Here is a 21,320-nt window from a genome sequence, read left to right as displayed (position 1 = left end):
AAGTTTAGAAGAAAAATCCATAACTTCTGCCAGAAAGATACTGAAACTATGTTTGAAGCTTGGGAGAGATTTAAGGAGTTAGTTCGAAAGTGTCAACATAGCGGAATTGAACTTTGGATGCAACTCAAGGATTTTTTGGATGGATTGACACCGGCCTCACGTAGAACATTGAGTAATACAGATGGAGGCCCATTAATGAAGAAGACTCCAGAGGAGATAGTCACAATTCTAGATGAGTTGTCTGGAGATGCAAATCAGTAACCCTCTAAGAGTGATGAAAGAAGAAGATCAACTGGTGTTCACCAAGTTGATGCTAACACATCGGTGCAGGTGCAGCTTAATGCAATGGCAAAAGAAATACGAAGGCTGACCTTAGCTTCGATATAGAGTGAACCTCATATAGCATGTGATATTTGTGGAAGATAACACCCTACTCATGGGTGTCAAGCCTCAACTGAGAAAGTGAATGCTATGGGAAATTATTATTTCAATGCAATGGGTAAGAAGAACCCCGGTGTTTCATGGAGTTCACCTGGGGGAACTACGAATGCATGGCAACAAAACAACTCCAGATTCCATGGACAAGGAGCCCCAGGCTTCCAAAATCAACAGAGGCCGCAGTTCCAGCCTTAACATCAAACTCAGCCGGGGCTAGAAGATCTAATGAAGTCCTTCATTACCAAGACAGATGAGAAATTAGATGCTCATGATGCAGCGATCAAAGAATTGGGCATTGGGTTTTGAAATTTGGAGAGACAAGTGGGACATATAGCAACAATATTATCTGAGAGAGTCCCAGGTACTTTGCCAGCTGATACCGAGAGAAATCCCCAAGAAACAGTGAATGCTGTGACTTTGAGAAGTGGGCAAGTGTTGAAAGATCCCACTCCAGTCCAAAAAGAGGTGGTACCTGAAAAAGAAATTGGGGAGCAGCTAAAAAATGAAGTTGATAAGAAGAAGAAAGTCAAGAAGGGAGCTGAGAAAAAGAAAAAGGAGGAAACTTCAAGACGGGAGGAACATGAAGAGAGCAAGCACATGCTTGCTCTACCTTTTCCCCAAAAGCTATATAGAGAAAAGTTGGACAAGCAGTTTGAGAGATTTCTAGATATGCTGAGACACGTTAATGTACATTTGCCATTCACAGAAGTTCTTTCACAAATGCCAGCTTATGCTAAGTTCTTGAAGGAGATCCTTAGAAAGAAGAGGAAGATAGAAGAGACCTCAGTGGTCAAGCTCACAGAGCATTGCAGCGCAATCTTGCAAAACAAACTCTCACAAAAGTGTGGAGATCTAGGAATTTTACTATACCTTGCTCGTTAGGCACTCTTAATTTTGATAAGTCTTTATGTGATTCGGATGCCTCAATTAATTTAATGCCTTTGTCTATTTACAGAAAGCTAGAGAATGAGATTGGAGAGATAAGGTCTGCACCAATATCTTTGTAGCTGGCAGACCAAACAACTATAATACCCGAGGGGATAGTGGAAGATGTCTTAGTTCGGGTAGATAAGTTTGTATTTCCTGTAGATTTCATAGTGGTGAAGATGGAAGAGAACAAAGAGGCCCCCCTTATCTTAGGAAGACCATTCTTAGCAACAGGTAGAGCAATCTTAGACATACATAATAGAAAACTCATGCTTAGAGTGGGTGAGGAGACGATGACTTTCGAGATGAATGTAGAAACAGGGGTGAGAAAGGAGAAGCCAGCTGCAAGTGTTGAGTGGAAAGTGAAGAGTTCGAAGGAGAAGGCTCCAGTGATTGAAAAAGATAAGTCTGGGGTGTACCCCAAGAAGGTTGAGAAGAAGCTGTTTGCGTGGATGTGTGCACTAGTTCGGGCGAGAAGAATGGAGCCCGACTTTGATTCAGACCCTGACTAGAAATTCAGGGAAGTTTTCTTTACCTCTTGCTTTTTAATTGTGTTTCATGGGGACATGCCATAACTTAAAGTGTGGGGTGGGGGAGATTTGTATGTTGTATGTATATTAGTTTTAGTTTGTTTTGCTTTTTAATAGTTAGAAGAAAAAACTTAAAAAAAAAGCATAAATGTTTTAAATTTTTGATTTTTCCCCGACGATGGATATCATTCGACGGGTTTCTTGAGGGATTAAAGTCGAAAGAAAAAAGGAAAAACAATTTTCTATTGTTAGGTAGTGTATTAATTCCCCCTTATTTTTTCTTTGTGCCATGGTTCTTTTCCAAGGGTTTTGTTTGAACCGGGTGTAGTTAGTGTTTCTTTTATTAGGAATAAAAATCTTGTGTCGTAGTGATAAGTGGAGACAATATTTCTTGACTTTGTTGTGCCTTGAGAGTGGTGAGTGCCTTAGTTGTGACGCCTAGGCTCAGTTCTTGACTATTGTATAATGCCTTAAATTGGTTGATTATGACTTTGCTTAACTACTTTAACTAGAGAGTCGGGATAAATCTGATCCTGAGTGAGTTTTGTGCCAATGTGTGTGTGAGATTTTGTTGATATTCTTGCGTGTCAGTTGATGTCTTGCCCCGTGTGTTTGCAAAGCAAAAGAGAAGTCTTGTTTAGGCTAGGAAGTGATATATGCATTTCTTTATTGAGTCAGATATTTGCCTGTGACCCACCTAATGAATGTGTATCGTAGTTAACCCCGTTGATCCTGTATTCCTATTTCTTTGGCAACCACACTACGAGCCTGATCCATTTTGTTTAAATTAACAATTTGTTTGAACCTTCTACCTCTCTTGAGCACTTGAATTTTTTATGAGCTTGTTAAAAGCTAAGTGGAGGTATGGTTGGGTTATTGAGTGGAACTATAGAAAAAGGAGAAAGGTGCACTGTTTGGAAAAGAATTGTGAGATCCACTTGTAGGGAATTGGAAAAAACGAAGAAGAGAAAATCGGAATCTAGAAAAAGGTAAAACAAAATTAGTGTTTGTATAAATTATAAATTTTTTTATTCCTTGCTAGTGGTAAATCTTGCTTTGTCTGTTCTTTAAGAAATTGAGAGCTTGGTGTTAATATGTTGTGGAGGTTGGGGTTTGGTTCAACACAAGTGTGGGGTTTAAATTGTTAATGTTTATGTATTAAAGTACTTAGGGAGGTGTAGTTACTATATCCAAATGTATCCTAATCGTCCTGTAGCCTACATTACAACCAAAATAAAGTCCTATTTGATCCCTGACTGAATGAGCTCAATTATTAGAGTTGTACACTACGGGCAAGCCTATGGTGCATCTTTTGTGGCATATGAATGTTGTTTCTGAGAGTGAGCGAATTCTTTCTAACTTGAGTTCCTAATTGTTCTTAATATCTATTGTGTGTGGAACTACTTTCTATTGTTGTGTCAGGGCACTTGATTCACGAAGGAAAGGTAATGTCGTTGACGTCTGTGTTAGAGTAAGTGAGCGGGTTACAAATAATGCATGGTACTTGTGAGACAATTCTTGAGGCTAGGATGTTACACTATTGTGCTTAGTTTATGTTAATTATTCTTGGTATGATGAGTTATGAGAATTGTTTAAAAAGGCCGTGTCTTTTTAAAGTGTAGTTTGATTGCTCGAGGACGAGAAATGGTTTAAGTGTGGGGTGTTGATGGTAGGCTATAATCTCGTATTTTAGTCGCTTATTGAACTCTAATTTACTGCACTTTAATTGAGTTTGAGCTTTAATCGCTACTGTTTTGAACTAATTGTGTATTTTATGCCTTGTAGGAGGATTCCGAGCTATGTTGATGTTACAGATTGAATTCGAGTGATTTGGAGCATTGAAGTCTGAGTAAAACCTCAAGGGATTAAGTCGGGATCGCGTTCGGGGGTCGAAAACCACATCTGGATATCAAAAATTTAAGAAAAGTCTAGACTCTGAGAAAACAACTCTTTGGATTTCCCCACTAATGCCCTGTAAAAAACCACGCCTGTGCAATTTTTACAGAGTAGTTGTCCTATTTCGCGCAGGAAAAGGTGCTTTCATCTGGGTCCGACCCTACTTGGTATATATAGATGGAAAAATATTATTTTGAGGACTTTTGACACATCTAAGACCTAAGGAGGCTAAGGAGAAGTGGGAGAAGCAAGAGCACAATTATTTCATCATTCAATCCTCACTCAAGACAAGAGTTTGGATCGTTTATGCTTTCCTTTAACTTAAACTTATTTGTGATAAATTACTCCACATATATGGAGTAGTTCCCTTTAGGTTTTGATGGATTTGGTGTATTGATATTTGTTTGCGGATTATAACTCTAGTTTGTATGTATTGAATCATTTTGGATATTTTAATAGTTGAATCTATATTCATATGTTCATGTAATCGTGAGAGGCATAACTTGTGATATCTTTGCATTATCTTATTGGTTGAATTCAATAATTCTTCTTAGTAATTGAAAGAGGGTAGTTGAATTGTTGATTAAAACCTAGTTAGGAGGATAATCGAGAGAGGTTCTCCTAAAGACCAATCCACTACGAAGTCATGCATATCTTCACCGAGCTTAAATTGGTTCATATTGTGAGGTTGAGACTTAATCAAGAGAGGAATTTCTACTAAACATTTGAACTAATAATTGAGTGAATTCGAGAGACTCACTTGAATATTAGAAGTGAATTAACTAGAGTTAAATTCCAAATATTTATCTTGCACCTATCCAATCAATCCCTATTTTCACCCACTGATATCTTCCTTGCTTACTTTTGTTTCGATTGTCATTCGTCAATTAGCTTTAGATTCTTAGTTAATTTTAGTTTTAAGTCACATCATTCACAACTGTTGATTATCTTGGATAGCAATCTAGCTAAATTCCAAACATTTATCTTGCACCTATCCAATCAATCCCTATTTTCTCCCATTGATATCTTCCTTGCTTACTTTTGTTTCGATTGTCATTCGTCAATTAGCTTTAGATTCTTAGTTAATTTTAGTTTTAAGTCACATCATTCACAACTGTTGATTATATTGGATAGCAATCTAGCTACAAACTACGATAATGCTGTTTAACACAAATCCCTCTGGATACGATATTATATTATGCTATATTCAACTAGCGATCATATTTAAGTGTGTGTTTTGCGCTCGTCAAATTTTGGCGCCGTTGCCGGGGAATGGCAATCAATAGTGTTTGAAATAGTTGTAGTGCTAATTTAGGATTTTTTATTTTTATTTTATTTTTTCGCTTTTTACGGTTGGTGTTCTCTTACTATGCGCAGGTTGCAGGTAAGAGTGGTGCATGGCTCGATCTTCTGGGAAGGGATTGCTACCATACGAACCAGAAATAGAAAAACAACTACGACAACTGAGGGAGGAAGGAAATATCCCTGAGAATATAGAGAAGGTTGGGCAATCCTCAACCAAAGAAACTATGGCTGGAGATGATGATAATGTTAATTTGGCTGCAAGAGAGGCAGCCTAGAAAATAGAAAAGGCTACATGATATGCGGAGGAAACAACTCTTCAAAATGCACAACTTGTATTTGAGGAGGAGAGGGCTCGGAGAATAGCTTAGAATCAACCCTTAGGTGCAGACCAGTTCAGAAATATACCTCCCGGGGCTGGGAGACCACTTGGAAATTATGCTAGACCAGTCTACAACCAAGGATTGTCAAGTATTAGACCACCTCCAGTTGCAGCGAACAATTTCGAATTGAAGCAAGGGTTGTTTCAAACTCTACAAAACAGCAGTGTCTTCAGAGGGAAGATGAACGAAGATCCAAATACACAACTAATGGACTTCGAGGAGATTATGAACACCTTTTAATACAATGGTGTTTCACAAGATGCAGTTTACTTAAGGGCATTCCCCTTCACACTCAAATATGATGCAAAGCAGTGGCTTAGAAGCTTGCCCCAGGGATCAATTAGAACATGGGAGGAGATGACCAGAAAATTTATTGATAAATATTTCTCCTCATCTAAGATGGGCAAGTTTAGAAGAAAAATCCATAACTTCTGCCAGAAAGATGCTGAAACTGTGTTTGAAGCTTGGGAGAGGTTTAAGGAGTTAGTTTGAAAATGTCAACATAGCGGAATTGAACTCTGGATGCAACTCAAGGATTTTTGGGATGGATTGACACCGGCCTCACGTAGAACATTGAGTAATGCAGCTGGTGGCCCGTTGATGAAGAAGACTCTAGAGGAGATAGTCATAATTCTAGATGAGTTGTCTGAAGATGCAAATCAGTGGCCCTCTAAGAGTGCTGAAAGAAGAAGATCCACTGGTGTTCACCAAGTTGATGCTAACACATCGGTGCAGGTGCAGCTTAAGGTAATGGCAAAAGAAATACAAAGACTGACCTTAGCTTTGATATAGAGTGAACCTCATGTAGCATGTGATATTTGTGGAAGATGACACCCTACTCATGGGTGTCAAGCCTCAACTGAGGAAGTGAATGCTATGGGAAATTATTATTTCAATGCAATGGGTAAGAAGCACCCCGGTGTTTCATGGAGTTCACCTGGAGGAACTGCAAATGCATGGCAACAAAACAACTCCAGATTCCAGGGACAAGGAGCCCCAGGCTTCCAAAATCAGTAGAGGCCGCAGTTCCAGCCTCAACATTAAACTCAGCCGGGGCTAGAAGATTTAATGAAGTCCTTCATTGTCAAGACAGATGAGAGATTAGATGCTCATGGTGCAGTGATCAAAGAATTGGGCATTGGGTTGCGAAATTTAGAGAGACAAGTAGGACATATAGCAACAATATTATCTGAGAGAGTCCTAGGTACTTTGCCAGCTGATACCAAGAGAAATCCCAAAGAAACAGTGAATGCTATGACTTTCAGAAGCGGGCAAGTGTTGAAAGATCCCACTCCAGTCCAAAAAGAGGTGGTACCTGAAAAAGAAATTGGGGAGCAGCTGAAAATTGAAGTTGATAAGAAGAAGAAAGTCAAGAAGGGATCTGAGAAAAAGAAGGAGGAAACTTCAAAAAGGGAGGAACATGAAGAGAGCAAGCACATGCCTGCTCTACCTTTTCCCCAAAAGCTGTATAGAGAAAAGTTAGACAAGTAGTTTGAGAGATTTCTAAATATGCTGAGACATGTTAATGTAAAATTGCCATTCACAGAAGTTCTTTCATAAATGCCAGCTTATGCCAAGTTCTTGAAGGAGATCCTTACAAAGAAGAGGAAGATAGAAGAGACCTCAGTGGTCAAGCTCACAGAGTATTGCAGTGCAATCTTACAAAACAAACTCCCACAAAAGTGTGGAGATCTAGGGAATTTTACTATACCTTGCTCGTTAGGCACTCTTAATTTAGATAAGTCTTTATGTGATTCGGGTGCCTCAATTAATTTAATGCCTTTGTCTCTTTACAGGAAGCTGGAGAATGAGATTGGAAAGATAAGGTCTGCACCAATATCTTTGTAGCTGGCAGACCAAACAACTATCATACCCAAAGGGATAGTGGAAGATGTCTTAGTTTGGGTAGATAAGTTTGTATTTCCTGTAGATTTCATAGTGGTGAAGATGGAAGAGAACAAAGAGGTCCCCCTTATCTTAGGAAGACCATTCTTAGCAACAGGTAGAGCAATCTTAGACATACATGATAGAAAACTCATGCTTAGAGTGGGTGAGGAGACGATGACTTTCGAGATGAATGTAGAAATGGGGGTGAGAAAGGAGAAGCCAGCTGCAAATGTTGAGTGAAAAGTGAAGAGTTCGAAGGAGAAGGCTCCAGTTATTGAAAAAGATAAGTGTGGGGTGTACCCCAAGAAGGCCAAGAAGAAGCTGTCTGCGTGGATGTGTGCACTAGTTCGGGCGAGAAGAATGGAGCCCGACTTTGATTCAGACCCTGACTAGAAATTCAGGGAAGTTTCCTTTACCTCTTGCTTTTTAATTGTGTGTCATGGGGACATGCCACAATTTAAAGTGTGGGGTGGGGGATATTTTTATGTTGTATGTATATTAGTTTTAGTTTGTTTTGCTTTTTATTAGTTAGAAGAAAACATTTAAAAAAAAAGCATAAAACTTTTAAATTTTCGATTTTGCCTAACGTTGGATATCATTCAATGGGTTTCTTGAGGGATTAAAGTCGAAAGAAAAAAGGCAAAAAGATTTTCTTTTGTTAGGTAGTGTATTAATTCCCCCTTGTTTTTTCTTTGTGCCACGGTTCTTTTCCAAGGATTTTGTTTGAACCGGGTGTAGTTAGTTTTTCTTTTATTAGGAATAAAATCTCGTGTCGTAGTGATAAGTGGAGACAATATTTCTTGACTTTGTTGTGCTTTGAGAGTGGTGAGTGCCTTAGTTGTGATGCCTAGGCTCAACTCTTGACTATTGCATAGTGCCTTAAATTGGTTGATTATGACTTTGCTTAACTGCTTTACCTAGAGAGTCTGGATAAATCCGATCCTGAGTGAGTTTTATGCCAATGTGTGTGTGAGATTTTGTTGATATTCTGTGCATGTCAGTTGATGTCTTGCACCGTGTGTTTGCAAGGCAAAATAGAAGTCTTGTTTAGGCTAGGAAGTGATATAGGCATTTCTTTGTTGAGCCAGATATTTGCCTGTGACCCACCTAATGAATGTGTATCGTAGTTAGCCCCGTTGAGCCTGTATTCCTATTTCTTTGGCAACCACACTACGAGCCTGATCCATTTTGTTTGAATTGACCATTTGTTTGAACCTTCTACCTCTCTTGAGCACTTGAATTTGTTATGAGCTTGTTAAAAGCTAAGTGGAGGTATGGTTGGGTTATTGAGTGGAACTATAGAAAAAGGAGAAAGGTGCACTATTTGGAAAAGAAATGTAAGAGCCACTTGTAGGGAATTGGAAAAAAAGAAGAAGAGAAAATCGGAATCTAGAAAAAGGAAAAAACAAGTGTTTGTATATATTATAAAACGAAATTATTCCTTCCTAGTGGTAAATCTTGCTTTGTCTTTGCTTAAAGAAATTGGGAGCTTGGTCTTAATATGTTGAGAAGGTTGGGGTTTGGTTCAACACAAGTGTGGGGTTTAAATTGTTAATGTTTACGTATTAAAGTTCTTAGGGAGGTGTAGTTACTATATCCAAATGTATCCTACCCGTCCTACAGCCTACATTACAACCAAAATAAAGTCCTATTTGATCCTTGACTGAATAAGCTCAATTAGTAGAGTTGTACACTACGGGCAAGCCTATGGTGCATCTTTTGTGGCATATGAATGTTGTTTCTGAGAGTGAGCGAATTCTTTCTATCTTGAGTTCCTAATTGTTCTTAATATCTATTGTGTGTGGAACTACTTTCTATTGTTGTGTTAGGGCACTTGATTCACAAAGGAAAGGTAATGTCGTTGACCTCTGTGTTAGAGTAAGTGAGTGGGTTACAAATAATGCATGGTAATTGTGAGACAATTCTTGAGGCTAGGATGCTACACTATTGTGCTTAGTTTATGTTATAATTCTTGGTATGATGAGTTAGGAGAATTGTTTAAAAAGGTCGTGTCTTTATAAAGTGTAGTTTGATTGCTCGAGGACGAGCAATGGTTTAAAATGTAGGGTATTGATGGTAGGCTATAATCTCGTATTTTAGTCGCTTATTGCACTCTAATTTACTGCACTTTAATTGAGTTTGAGCTTTAATCGCTAGTGTTTTGAACTAATTATGTATTTTATACCTTGTAGGAGGAATTCGAGCTATGTTGATGTCACAGATTGAATTCGAGTGATTTGGAGCATTGAAGTCTGAGTAAAACCTCAAGGGATTAAGTCGGAATCGCGTTCGGAGGTCGAAAACCACGCCTGGATATCAAAAAGTCAAGAAAAATCTGGACTCTGAGAAAACAACACTAGTACGGCGCATGGGGTGCCGCGCCTATGTAAAATCCTACTGTCTGACAGAAATCAACTCTCTGGATTTCCCCACTAATGCCCTGTATGGCGCGTCGCCCCATGCGGCACGCCTGTGCAATTTTTATAGAGTAGTAGTCCTATTTCGCGCATGAAAAGGTATTTTCATCTGGGCTCGACCCTACTTGGTATATATATATGGAAAAACATTATTTTGAGGACTTTTGACACATCTAAGACCTAAGGAGGCTAAGCAGAAGTGGGAGAAGCAAGATCACAAGGATTTCATCATTCAATCCTCACTCAAGACAAGAGTTTGGATCGTTTATGCTTTCCTTTAACTTAAACTTATTTGTGATGAATTACTCCACATATATGGAGTAATTCCCTTTAGGGTTTGATGGATTTGGTATATTGATATTTGTTTGCAGATTATAACTCTAGTTTTTATATATTGAATCGTTTTGGATATTTTAATAGTTGCATCTATATTCACATGTTCATGTAATCGAGAGAGGCATAACTTGTGATATCTTTGCATTATCTTATTGGTTGAATTCATTAATTATTCTTAGTAATCGAAAGAGGCTAATTGAATTGTTGATTAAACCTAGTTAGGAGGATAATCGAGAGAGGTTCTCCTAAAGACCAATCCACTACAAAGTCGTGCATATCTTCACCGAGCTTAAATTGGTTCATATTGTGAGGTTGAGACTTAATCGAGAGAGGAGTTTCTACTAAACGTTTGAACTAATAATTGAGTGAATTCGAGAGACTCTCTTGAACATTAGAAGTGAATTAACTTGAGTTAAATCCCAGACATTTATCTTGCACCTATCCAATCAATCCCTAATTTCTCCCATTGATGTCTTCCTTGCTTACTTTTGTTTCGATTTATCATTCGTCAATTAGTTTTAGATTCCTAGTTAATTTTAGTTTTAAGTCACATATTTCTCAACTGTTGATTATCTTGGATAGCAATCTAGCTACAAACTACGATAATACATTTTTACTCCAATCCTTGTGGATACGATATTATATTATACTATTTTCGACTAGCGAGCATATTTAAGTATGTGTTTTGCGCTCATCAATTGCGATGCTTCATGTGTTGCTTTGGGTTGTGTATTGATGCAGGAAGGGTGAGTTATTGCATATGCTTCATTTCAGCTAAAGCCCTACGGGAAGAATTACCCTGTACACGATTTGGAGTTGGCCACGATTGTTTATGCTCTTAAGATCTGAAGGCATTATCTTTATGGGGTGTCCTGTGAGGTTTACACCGATCATCATAGCTTGCAGTATTTGTTCAAGCTGAGGGATCTCAATTTAAGGCAGCGCAGGTGGCTTGAGTTACTAAAGGACTATGATATCACTATCCTTTATCATCCGAGAAAGACGAATGTAGTTGCGGATGCCTTGAGCAGAAAGGCGGAGAGTATGGGTAGTTTGGCTTTCATTTAAGCAGAGGAGAGGCTACTAGCTTTGGACATTCAGTTGTCGGCTAACAGACTTATGAGGTTGGATATTTCAGAGCTCAGTCGAGTTCTTGCATGCGTCGTCGCTCAGTTATCACTATTCAAGCAGATCAAGGCTCGCCAGCTCGATGATCCACACTTGTTGGTTCTTAGAGAGACGGTACTACAGGGTGGTGCCAAGGAAGTTACTATTGGCGAGGATGGTGTTCTGCGACTTCTGGGTTGCCTATGTGTTCCAAATGTTGATGGCTTGAGGGAGAAGATCCTAGAGGAGGCATACAGTTCTCGGTATTCTTTTCATCCAGGTTCTACGAAGTTGTATCGTGACATGAGGCAACATTATTGGTGGCAGCGGATGAAGAAGGACGTAGTTGGGTATGTAGCGAGGTGCCTAAATTGCTAGCAGGTCAATTATGAGCATCAGAGGCCAGGTGGCTTACTCTAACAAATGACTATATCTAAGTGGAAATGGGAGCACATTACTATGGATTTCGTAGTTGGGTTGCCGCAGACCTTGCAGAAGTTTTATGCAGTTTGGGTCATTATCGACAGGTTGATCAAGTCGGCACACTTCATTCCGGTTGTGACCATGTATTCTTCAGAGAGGTTGGCCCAGATTTATATTCAGGAGATTGTTCGTTTGCATGGGGTGCCTATTTTCATTATATCAGATAGAGGCCCTCAGTTTACTTTGCATTTCTGGAGGGCAATACAAAGTGAGTTGGGGACCCGGGTAGAGCTCAACACAACCTTTCATCCGCAGACCGACGGGCAGTCAGAGCGGATAGTCCAAATCTTGGAGGATATGCTTAGGGCATGTGTGATTGACTTCAGAGGGCAGTGGGATCGATTCTTGCCTTTGTCCGCATTTGCATACAACAACAGTTATCACTCCAGTATTGAGATGGCTCCATTTGAGGCTTTGTATGGTCGGCGGTGTTGTTCGCCCATCGGATGGTTTGAGCCCGGCGGGGCTAGGCTATATGGTACTGATTTGGTGAAGGATGCCTTGGAAAAGGTAAAGTTGATTCAGGAGTGACTTCGCACAGCACAGCCCAGACAGAAGAGTTACGCTGATCAGAAGGCGCATGATTTATCATTTATGGTGGGCGAGAAAGTTTTCTTGAAGGTCTTGCCGATGAAGGGAATTATGAGGTTCGGGAAGAAGGGAAAGTTGAGCCCAAGGTTTATAAGTCCATTTGAGGTGTTGAGACGAGTTGGGGAGGTTGCTTTTGAGCTTACTTTGCCTCCCAGTCTATCGAGAGTTCATCCGGTGTTCCACGTGTCTATGCTCCATAGGTATCATGCCAATAGGTTGCATGTGTTAGACTTTAGCCCGGTTCAGCTAGATGAGAGCCTAGGTTATGAGGAGGAGCCAATTACCATTGTAGATAGGTAGGTTCGCCAGTTGAGGTCCAAGAAGATTTCTGTGGTAAACTTTTAGTGGAGGGGCCAACCGGTCGAGGTGGCGACTTTGGAGGCCGAGGAGGACATGTGGAGCAGATATCCACACTTATTCGGTACTCCAGGTATGATTCTAGACCTGTTCGAGGACGAACGTTTGTTTAAGAGGTGGAGAATGTAACGACCCGACCGGTCGTTTTAGTTTCTAGATCCCTATTCCCATAAATAAGACTCCCCATATGTGCTTTTACTGCTTTATGACTTGCAAGGATGGCTAGTTCGGGATATGGAAGGGTTCAGATTGAAATCGGAACACTTGGTTCCTTAGGGTTGGCTAAAAAGGGCTAAGTTTTACTTGAGTCAACATTTTGCATAAACGACCTCGGAACTGGGATTTGACGGTTCCAATAGGTTTGTATGATGATTTTGGACTTGGGCGTATGTTCGGATCGGGTTTTGGATGACCCGGGAGCGTTTTGACGCTTAATATTGGAAGTTGGCACATTGAAGGTCTTAAAGTTCTTTAAATTTGGTTTGAAGTAGGATTTGGTGTTATCGAGGTACAATTGGGATTCCGAGCCTGGGAATAGTTCAGTATGGTTATTTAAGACTTGCACGCAAAATTTGGCGTCATTCCGAGTAGTTTAGGTAGGATTCGGTGCGTTTAGAGTAAGTTGGAAGAACTTGATGTTCATAAGTTGATTCTATTGGTTTTGGCGTATGATTCTTACTTTTAATATTGTTATCTGTGTTCCGAGAGTGCGAGCGAGTCCATTTTATGATTTCAAACTTGTTGGTACATTTGGGTGAGGGCCTCGGGGGCTCCGGATGCCATTCGGACGATGCGCGGAAGTCATTTGGCCTTAGTTGGATAGCTGAAGCACCCAGCTTCTAGTGCAATCGCACCTGCGGAGGGCCAGCCGCAGGTGCGAGCTCGCAGAAGTGAGCCAGCAGCCGCAGAAGAGGCCCAACGTAGGCTGCCCAGTTATCGCAGAAGCGAGGTAGGGACCGCACCTGCGGAGGCACAGGTGCGAAGGGGGCGATCGCAGAAGCAGAATAGGGTCGCAGGTACGACGCGCTCGCTGTAGAAGCGGGCTTGCAGATGCAAGCCTTTGGTCGTAGAAGCAGAGGAGGTCGACCAAGGCTTGGTCCGCACCTGCATGGTTTTTGTCCGCAGAAGCGGAATCGCAAGTGCGACAGTGTCATCGCAGGTGCGAAAAATCGCTGGGCAGTGAGGTTCATTTAAGTCGGGAGTTAAACCATTTTTGATTCATTTCTTTCATTCATTGGGAGATTTTGGAGCTTTTGGAGAGGGAGTTTCACCTAGCACTTTGAGGTAAGTGATTTCTATACAACATGAGTTTAAAACATAGATTATGGGTAGATTTTAACATATAAAATTGTGAAAAACATGGGTTTAGATGAAAAACCTAGGTTTTGATAAAAAATGAAATTTAACCACGGAAATGATTATGGAATGGGATGAAAATTATATATTTGAGTTCGTAAGGTTATGGATAATGATTTTCTTCGAACATTCCCGGAATCCGAGCACGTGGGCCCGGGCATGGATTTTAGGAATCTTCCAATTTGGGTTGGGTAATTACTCTAATAGTTAAATTATGAACTTTTGAACGTGTATTGACTAAATTATATAATATTTGACTAGTTCCGAGTCGTTTGGCACCGAGTTGAGACTTTAGAACGAATTTGAGAATCGGAAGTGAGCTTAAAAATGAGGTAAGTCTCTTGCCTAACCTTGTAAGAGGGAACTCATCCCCTTAGGTATATTTTTGTTGTAAATTATTTGTGTGAGGAGCTACGTATGCACTAGGTGACGATAGTCCGTGCGTAGCTATATTCCATGTGATGTCCGGGTAGTCTTAGGTTCACATCATGTCTTGTTTGCACTGTTATGTTGGTTATGCTTGTTAATTCTCTTACATAGAACCGAGATTAAGAATTTTTAGATTTAAAGTCCCCAGTTTGGATTTCTTATGTTGGGAAGAATTGAATAAATTTTATAATAACTTTGAGAAATCTATGTTCAATCGCGTCGCAAGTAGTTCCGCGAGCAAGGTAAATTTCTCTACTCCCATAGGAGCGGGCCGTTCGCCTCGGCAGGTTAATAGATTCATCTATGGTTCGTGCCGTTCAACCCTCAGCAGTGCACACAGTATACATACATATATTTTGGGATCGGGACGTACGACCTCGGCATAAATCGTGTGTAATAACACTTGGAGCCTAATTATACCTGATATTGTTTTTATTGGCTTGATAGGTTACAATTATTTAACGACGGAACATGACTTGATATTTACCATTAGTAAAGGAATTATTTATTCACTGCATGTTTTGAGTTTTATTATTATTTACATAACTAATGCTTATTTAGAGTTTTCGGTATTTTTATTGTTAGCCCATAGTAAGTGTCGAAGTTGACCCCTCATCACTACTTCTTCGAGGTTAGACTTGATACTTAATGGGTACATGTTATTTATGTAATCACACTACACTTCTGCACTAACCGTGCAGGATCTGAGGCAGGTGCATCTGGTTATCAGCCTGACGCGCACTCTTGATACTCCGAGGCTTAGCGGTAAGCTGCCTTCCGAGCCCGTTCTGCAGCACCCGAAGTCTTTCTTTTGTATTTACTTTCTTTCTTCTTTATTTCAAACAATATCTTAGTATTTTTTATATTCTACTAGTAGCTCATACACTTGTGATACCAGGTCTTGGGATTTATTTACTAGTAGGCACTTAATGGCTTTTGAATATTTATTTCATCACACTTGATCTTATAATTGGTTGCGCTTTATTTTATCAAATTTGCCGCCTCTTCCTTATTTAATAATTTAAAATCAACTATTTCGAAAATGTCAAAAGAATAGGTACATGGTTAGTTCTGCGTTGGCTTGCCTAGCGGCGATGTTGAGCGCCATCACGGCCTATAGGAAAATTGGGTCGTGACAGCTATTCTCCTAGACTTCCGCGGTCGCATAAAACTCTTCGCGATCGCGAAGGGCATTAACTGTAAGCAGTCCATTTTTGACATTTTAATACATGTTGACTTGTTTTCTTCCGTATCTTCTCTAAATCACATCATACCTAAAATATGCCAATGAACCTCAACAAATGCCTTAGTTTCTTAGCAAAATCATACAAAAGTCTAAGTATCAAGAAGAGATAAGTTGGTAAAATACCAACTTATCAAACCCCAAACTTAAACTATTGCTTGTCCTCAAGCAATTCAACAACTAAGAACATCCTTCAATAAAATCAACAATTAAGCTAATGGCATACCAAACATCATTTCAAGTCAAAAAAGGGTCAAATTAAACACAAGCTAGTGACCTTGGTCGGCACCAATAATTAATCCAAAGCATATGAATCACCAACTTCTCTCAAATTTCATTTCAATTCAAGTGCTCGAATACCACGTTAATCAAAGTAGCAATCATGTTATGATACTAAAGCTTCAAATTTGCCTCATTATCACAAATAACTTTCTTTTGTTCATTCCTTCCAATTTGAGACTGGATTAAATTCACAACTCAAATTTCATGTGCCCTCACACTTAAGATAGAATCCCAACATATAAATTTTCAATTTAAAATATAAATGGGATATCAAATGGAAAGAATTAACTCTCTCTCATACAAAGATATTCAAATGCACACAAGTAGTGTCATAAGCTTTCCCTTCATGTATTTATTCACTAATGTAGACACACTTGGTTCAAAATCAAGTAGGACTTGAAAGATTTAATGTAGGTTTTTGGTTAAGGTAGGACACAATTTGGGTAAGAGTAACTCAAAACCTCCCTAAGCACTACAATTTGTAACAATTAAAGTACACTTCCTTCAAACACTTTTCTAGCCTTTCTTCACTTTTCATTTCACCATTTAGTCTTCCCTATATTCACAACTCCTTATTTTTTCCTCCCTTTTCTTCTTTTATATTTTTTTTGATTTTCAAAAACCAAGGAAGGTTCCACTATTTTGTTATTTTTGACTTTTTAACCTTTATCTTTTAAGTAACTTTCACATAAAAACTTTTTCAACTGTCACCCCCAAACTTAGGCTTTTAGCCTATATTTACACTTTCAAAGCACTTAGGGAAGTGGGATGAGAATAGATAGATCAATAAAGAACAAAAGGATAAAGCTTGTAACATAGTTTCCAAAGAAAAGGTTAAAGGTTCAAAAGGGGTTGACTACGGAAAATATGCAAGGGTAGGAAATTTATGGCAAAAGAACGGTCTAAGGAAGGCCTAACATCATTTTAAAATCAAGTTAGTCTAGGATTTTGCCTTGAAGCACATTCCTTGCATATTCTAGACTACAAATAATGCAAAAGAACTCACAACCAATCTCACCACACATGGCACATGCAAACTCGAGTGAAATATAAATCCAAAATCCAATTGGAATTAATGATCTCAAAGAAAATCACATATAGCCTAAAAGACTATTTAATGAATTAAAGAGTCAAAAATATAACCTAAAAGTCACAACAAGGATTATCACTTCAATCATCATTCATTTTAAACTACCAACAATTCATAATGCTAAAGTGTAAATATGTTGGCACCAAATAAGACACACATTGATTTATAGACAAAAAGATAACACCCAATAACTAATTTATTCACTACTAACTACAAAACTAACTACATAAAAAAATTGCCTGAAAAGAGAAAAACTAAACAAGACTAATCCCTTAAGAAAGCTGTCACGCTATCCATCATAGGGAAAAGTCACCCGAATTGACTCAAATTATTTTCTTGGAAAAGAACCGTGACATAAATAAAAACCAAGGAGTATAATTAATAATACTACAGGAAAAGAAAGTAAAGAAAATAAAAACAAAAACTAGTGCAAGCATGCAAGATATAAACTACAACATATCACCAATAAACTACAAAAGTTAACCAATTTGTCAAGTTCACAAAATAGTCATGCTCCACATACATTATCACATATAAATGAGCCACCCCAACCTAAAGTGTTGCACTGTCCTCAGTGCAAGTAAACAAAACAAGGTAAAATGTGAGACATGCTCCTTGAAATCTGCATCACTCCAAGCTGTAGGTACTGGAAACTGTGAGCTCCAAGTCATCCTCGTCACCGTCAGTTGATCCGCAAAATTTTCTCAGTGTGCTCATCATTTTTGTCAAGAACTTGCTCTTCTTATTTTCATGTTCTCTCTGCTTCAGCTGCCTCCTCTCAATCTTACCCAATTTGGCTTTAATGGCATGCTACTCTCGAACAAGATATGTCAAAGATGGACTCTTTCCTGGACCAGATGGACCAGCAGATGTGCTCTCTCTAGATGGTCCAGAAGGGAGACCAGCCACAAACTGGCAGACCTGTGTCTCCATACCATAGACTTGGCGAGAGATATACCTAAGTGTGAGAGGTCCCTGCTCAAGTGGTACAATGGCAGTAGAAGTCCTTGTGGTAGGTACGGAAGAATCGAGCATCTCAGTAGTGGTGTCAGGAAGCCGTCCAAATGAGGAAGATGCTACATCAATCTTCCTTTTTTTTCTATGCATTCCCTGCTCCCTTTCTCAACAATGGATGAATGAACTTCTCGGGATTCTTTTCTTTCTCTGTTGGCCTCATCTCCATCCCCGCCTCATAGCATAAATGAGTGATCAAGGATGGGAAAAATAAACTTTTAGTCCTCTCCGCAACAACCTCTGTTATCTCATCTATAATATTTTGCCCCACATTCACTGGTGTGCCCTCCATGATAGCGCAAATCACCCTTGCCTTCTCAAGTGTAACCTCTGTCTCATTACGTGAAGGCATGAATCGAGTACAGATAATAGAGATCCAAGTTTTGGCTTCGATAGTGAATTCAGAAGACTCGATCCTTAAATGATTTTTTATCCAATTCGACATCTTTCTGCCGTATAAATGGTCCACAAACCATTTGCCCCCAAGTCTTTAGCTCTATCCCTGTAGACATTGTTGTCAGCATTGGGAAGATTATATCATGCATTTCTTAGTTTTGGATCAAAGAGGACTTCTTTGCCCGACAGTGACAATCAAATCATTCTTGAAGTCGGTCTCTAAGGCATTCACATAGAATTCCCTTGTCACTTAATGATTGGATTTTCTTGGTTCCTCAGCAAAGCGAATCTATCCACTCGACACCAACCTTCCATAGAACTCGGGCCATCGACCTTCAAATTTGGCCAAAAGAATAACTTTTTCCTTGATCACGCTTCTACATAACTGTTTGTCATAGAGGTGGGAACATCTTAGTGGTGAAAATGTGTCCCGATCAAAGTATTCCTCTTGGGCAAGTTGTTTGGCATATTCTCGAACATTTTTATTTAGTGCAGAAGCCATTTTCAAGCGCAAAGTACTTGCAAAAGGAGTAAATATGTTAAACATCTGTATGGGCACTTAAAGCATTGTATTAGGAAGTATTTAGACCAAAGAAAGTGATCAAAAAGCCTTAGGATCAGAATTGGCAGAGTTACTATTTTGCTTCCTGGGAGCTAATGAATCGCGAATGCGGAAATTGGCACGCGATCGCGAAGAACAATTTTGTTTTTAGCAAAATTAAGGCTACATGATCACAGAAGAGAAATCGCGATCGTGAAGGGAAATTTTCACTCTCAGTAGAATTAGACCTACAGGATCGCGGAAGTGGGCATCGCGATCGCGAAGGTCTTCTTCCTCGCCCAGTAATAGCTCGGTTGGGCATTCCATCAAACAATTTGTGCACCGATTTCTCTTGTTTATTTTTAGTCCATTTTAGCACACATCTTGCCCAAGTATGTTTTTAACAATAAAATGCTCACACTCAACCAACCTCACCCAACACGCAAGAACAAATTTCACACACAACAATGACATCAAAGACCTAAATGTTTTAGCCCTAAGCATGAAGAACCATGGCCTTTTCTTCCCCTATTTTAGCACAAAGAAGAGTAGTAAATAAGTTTGAGGAGGAGGAGAGTTACGAAGCACATACCTTTGAGAATGAGGATGGAGATAGCAATGTAATTGAATAATGGAGAGTTGGGGATGATTTCCAGGGGTTAGGGGCCGTTACTATGTTTTGGGCAGAAGTGGGTTCTCTTTAGATTTCCAGTGTTTTAATGTTAAGAAACTTACTTGACGAGCCGCGATTGCATGAGTGATGATGCGTTCGCAAAGAACAAGTTTTTTCCAAAACAAGCGACCGCATTTCGTCCTTCGCGATCGCGAAGAGATAATGAAATATCTTGTTCTTCGTGAACACAGGACTGTTACCGCGAATGCGAAGCTCTACAATTTTCTGCAGTTTTCTTCAGCTATTGGTTTGGGCTGTCCGGATAATGCAACATGCTCAAATCAACTCCAAAAAATGTAAAACTTTACAGATTAGTCAAAAACAATATACTAATATATTATAAAAAATAAAATTTCAAAAACGACTTAAAATTTTGAAAACGATGGGTTGCCTCCCACCAAGTGCTGCATTTAACATCGTGGCACGATACAAGTTAACTTTATCACTTTTCTCTCCACTTGGAGGATATTGGGAACCTAACTTGGATTCAAGCTTGAGACCACGAACAACCGGGGGGGGGGGGTGATTCGTAGATAAAAAAACCCAAACGACATTTGCTTCATTTTGCATTTCTTGGCTTTCTTTTGATGAATGTGTTTTTGCGTTCTTGAACTTTCAAATTACAAGATATATGGCTCTTGTCTATCTTCTTTGCACTCCCATATGGATTCACACTGCTCAATTCCAATATCACCATGAAATTTCAAAGTTGAAAAATGCTTGGAATGAGATATCAACCTCCCAACTTGCAACCTTTTCCGGATTTTAACATCCTCTTTTTCCCCCGGACTAGAGTCAATCTCAATATTTTTTCAATTACGCCGACTGACTCTAATTTTATTTATTTCTCGGCATCACCAATAAATATGGAATCGGTTGGCGGATGTTCACTTCTTGATTCCTCATAATGAAGCTCACTTTCTTCCTCGAAGTTGGACTTTTCTTGAACTCTTTCCACACTCTCAAGTTGGTGAGCGTTCCATTTGTTATTCCAAGGTACAGATAGTCTCATCATTTTAGTTTAGTACTTGTTGCAAGTCCTCGAGTGCCAAGTTGTGCTTCTCCTCATTTTCAAGAATGGCCTCCAACATGAGCATTAACCTCTCATTTTGAGTATTTGAGAGTTATTCTTTATTTTGACCAAGTCCCAAATAAGGATTTCTGGCTTCAATCTCTAAGGGAGGTTCTTAGCTATCATCCACTTATGAGGCTTTTTGGACCTCTAAAGCTTCAAGCATTTCTCCCATTTGTGAGTTCAACCTTTCAAATGCCAAATTATTTTGGAGAGAGTTTCCAAAAGATCCTCCAAGGCTTTTTGATCTTTGTTTCCTCCTTCAAGTAGGCATTCCATCATGAGCTTGAACTCTCCATTTTGACTATGCTCAATTTTTTCCACTTTCATATATCTATAATTGTCATCACAAATAGTAGAATCGTCATATCAGGGATTCGGGGAAGGGAAGGAAAAATAAGTACAATTAGCCCAATGGCCATTTTGACCATCACCCCAATCTTATATACTCCACTCATAGGTTTGAGATTATGCGCACAATCCGCCCCTGGGAGAATTTAAATAATTTTACCACGAGTGTGGTCCTCCACAATGAGGACAAGAGTCATCAAAGTAAGAACAACTACCATC

General features: G+C 39.3%; 2 protein-coding genes and 2 non-coding genes across 4 annotated transcripts; 2 read left to right on the top strand and 2 right to left on the bottom strand.

Moving 5' to 3' along the window:
* Positions 1 to 107, bottom strand: LOC117274228 (small nucleolar RNA R71). Its single transcript, XR_004504324.1, has one exon. It is a non-coding gene; the product is annotated as a small nucleolar RNA R71 (small nucleolar RNA).
* A 5,774-nt stretch (positions 108 to 5,881) lies between these two features.
* On the bottom strand, positions 5,882 to 5,988 carry LOC117274227 (small nucleolar RNA R71). The gene has a single exon (XR_004504323.1). It is a non-coding gene; the product is annotated as a small nucleolar RNA R71 (small nucleolar RNA).
* A 556-nt stretch (positions 5,989 to 6,544) lies between these two features.
* Positions 6,545 to 7,603, top strand: LOC138892497 (uncharacterized). The gene is made up of 3 exons (XM_070176218.1): positions 6,545 to 6,963; positions 7,023 to 7,119; positions 7,325 to 7,603. The coding sequence occupies exons 1-3, from the start codon at positions 6,545 to 6,547 to the stop codon at positions 7,601 to 7,603; spliced, it is 795 nt and encodes a 264-aa protein (XP_070032319.1).
* Positions 7,604 to 11,235: 3,632 nt separating this feature from the next.
* Positions 11,236 to 17,994, top strand: LOC138892496 (uncharacterized). Its single transcript, XM_070176217.1, has 2 exons — positions 11,236 to 11,573; positions 17,823 to 17,994. Exons 1-2 carry the CDS (start codon positions 11,236 to 11,238, stop codon positions 17,992 to 17,994), a joined length of 510 nt encoding a protein of 169 aa, XP_070032318.1.
* The last annotated feature ends 3,326 nt before the right edge of the window (positions 17,995 to 21,320 follow it).

This window comes from Nicotiana tomentosiformis, chromosome 5, assembly GCF_000390325.3.
Source record: "Nicotiana tomentosiformis chromosome 5, ASM39032v3, whole genome shotgun sequence".
Classification (NCBI taxonomy): Eukaryota; Viridiplantae; Streptophyta; class Magnoliopsida; order Solanales; family Solanaceae; genus Nicotiana; species Nicotiana tomentosiformis.
This window is presented reverse-complemented; position numbering and strand designations above follow the sequence as displayed.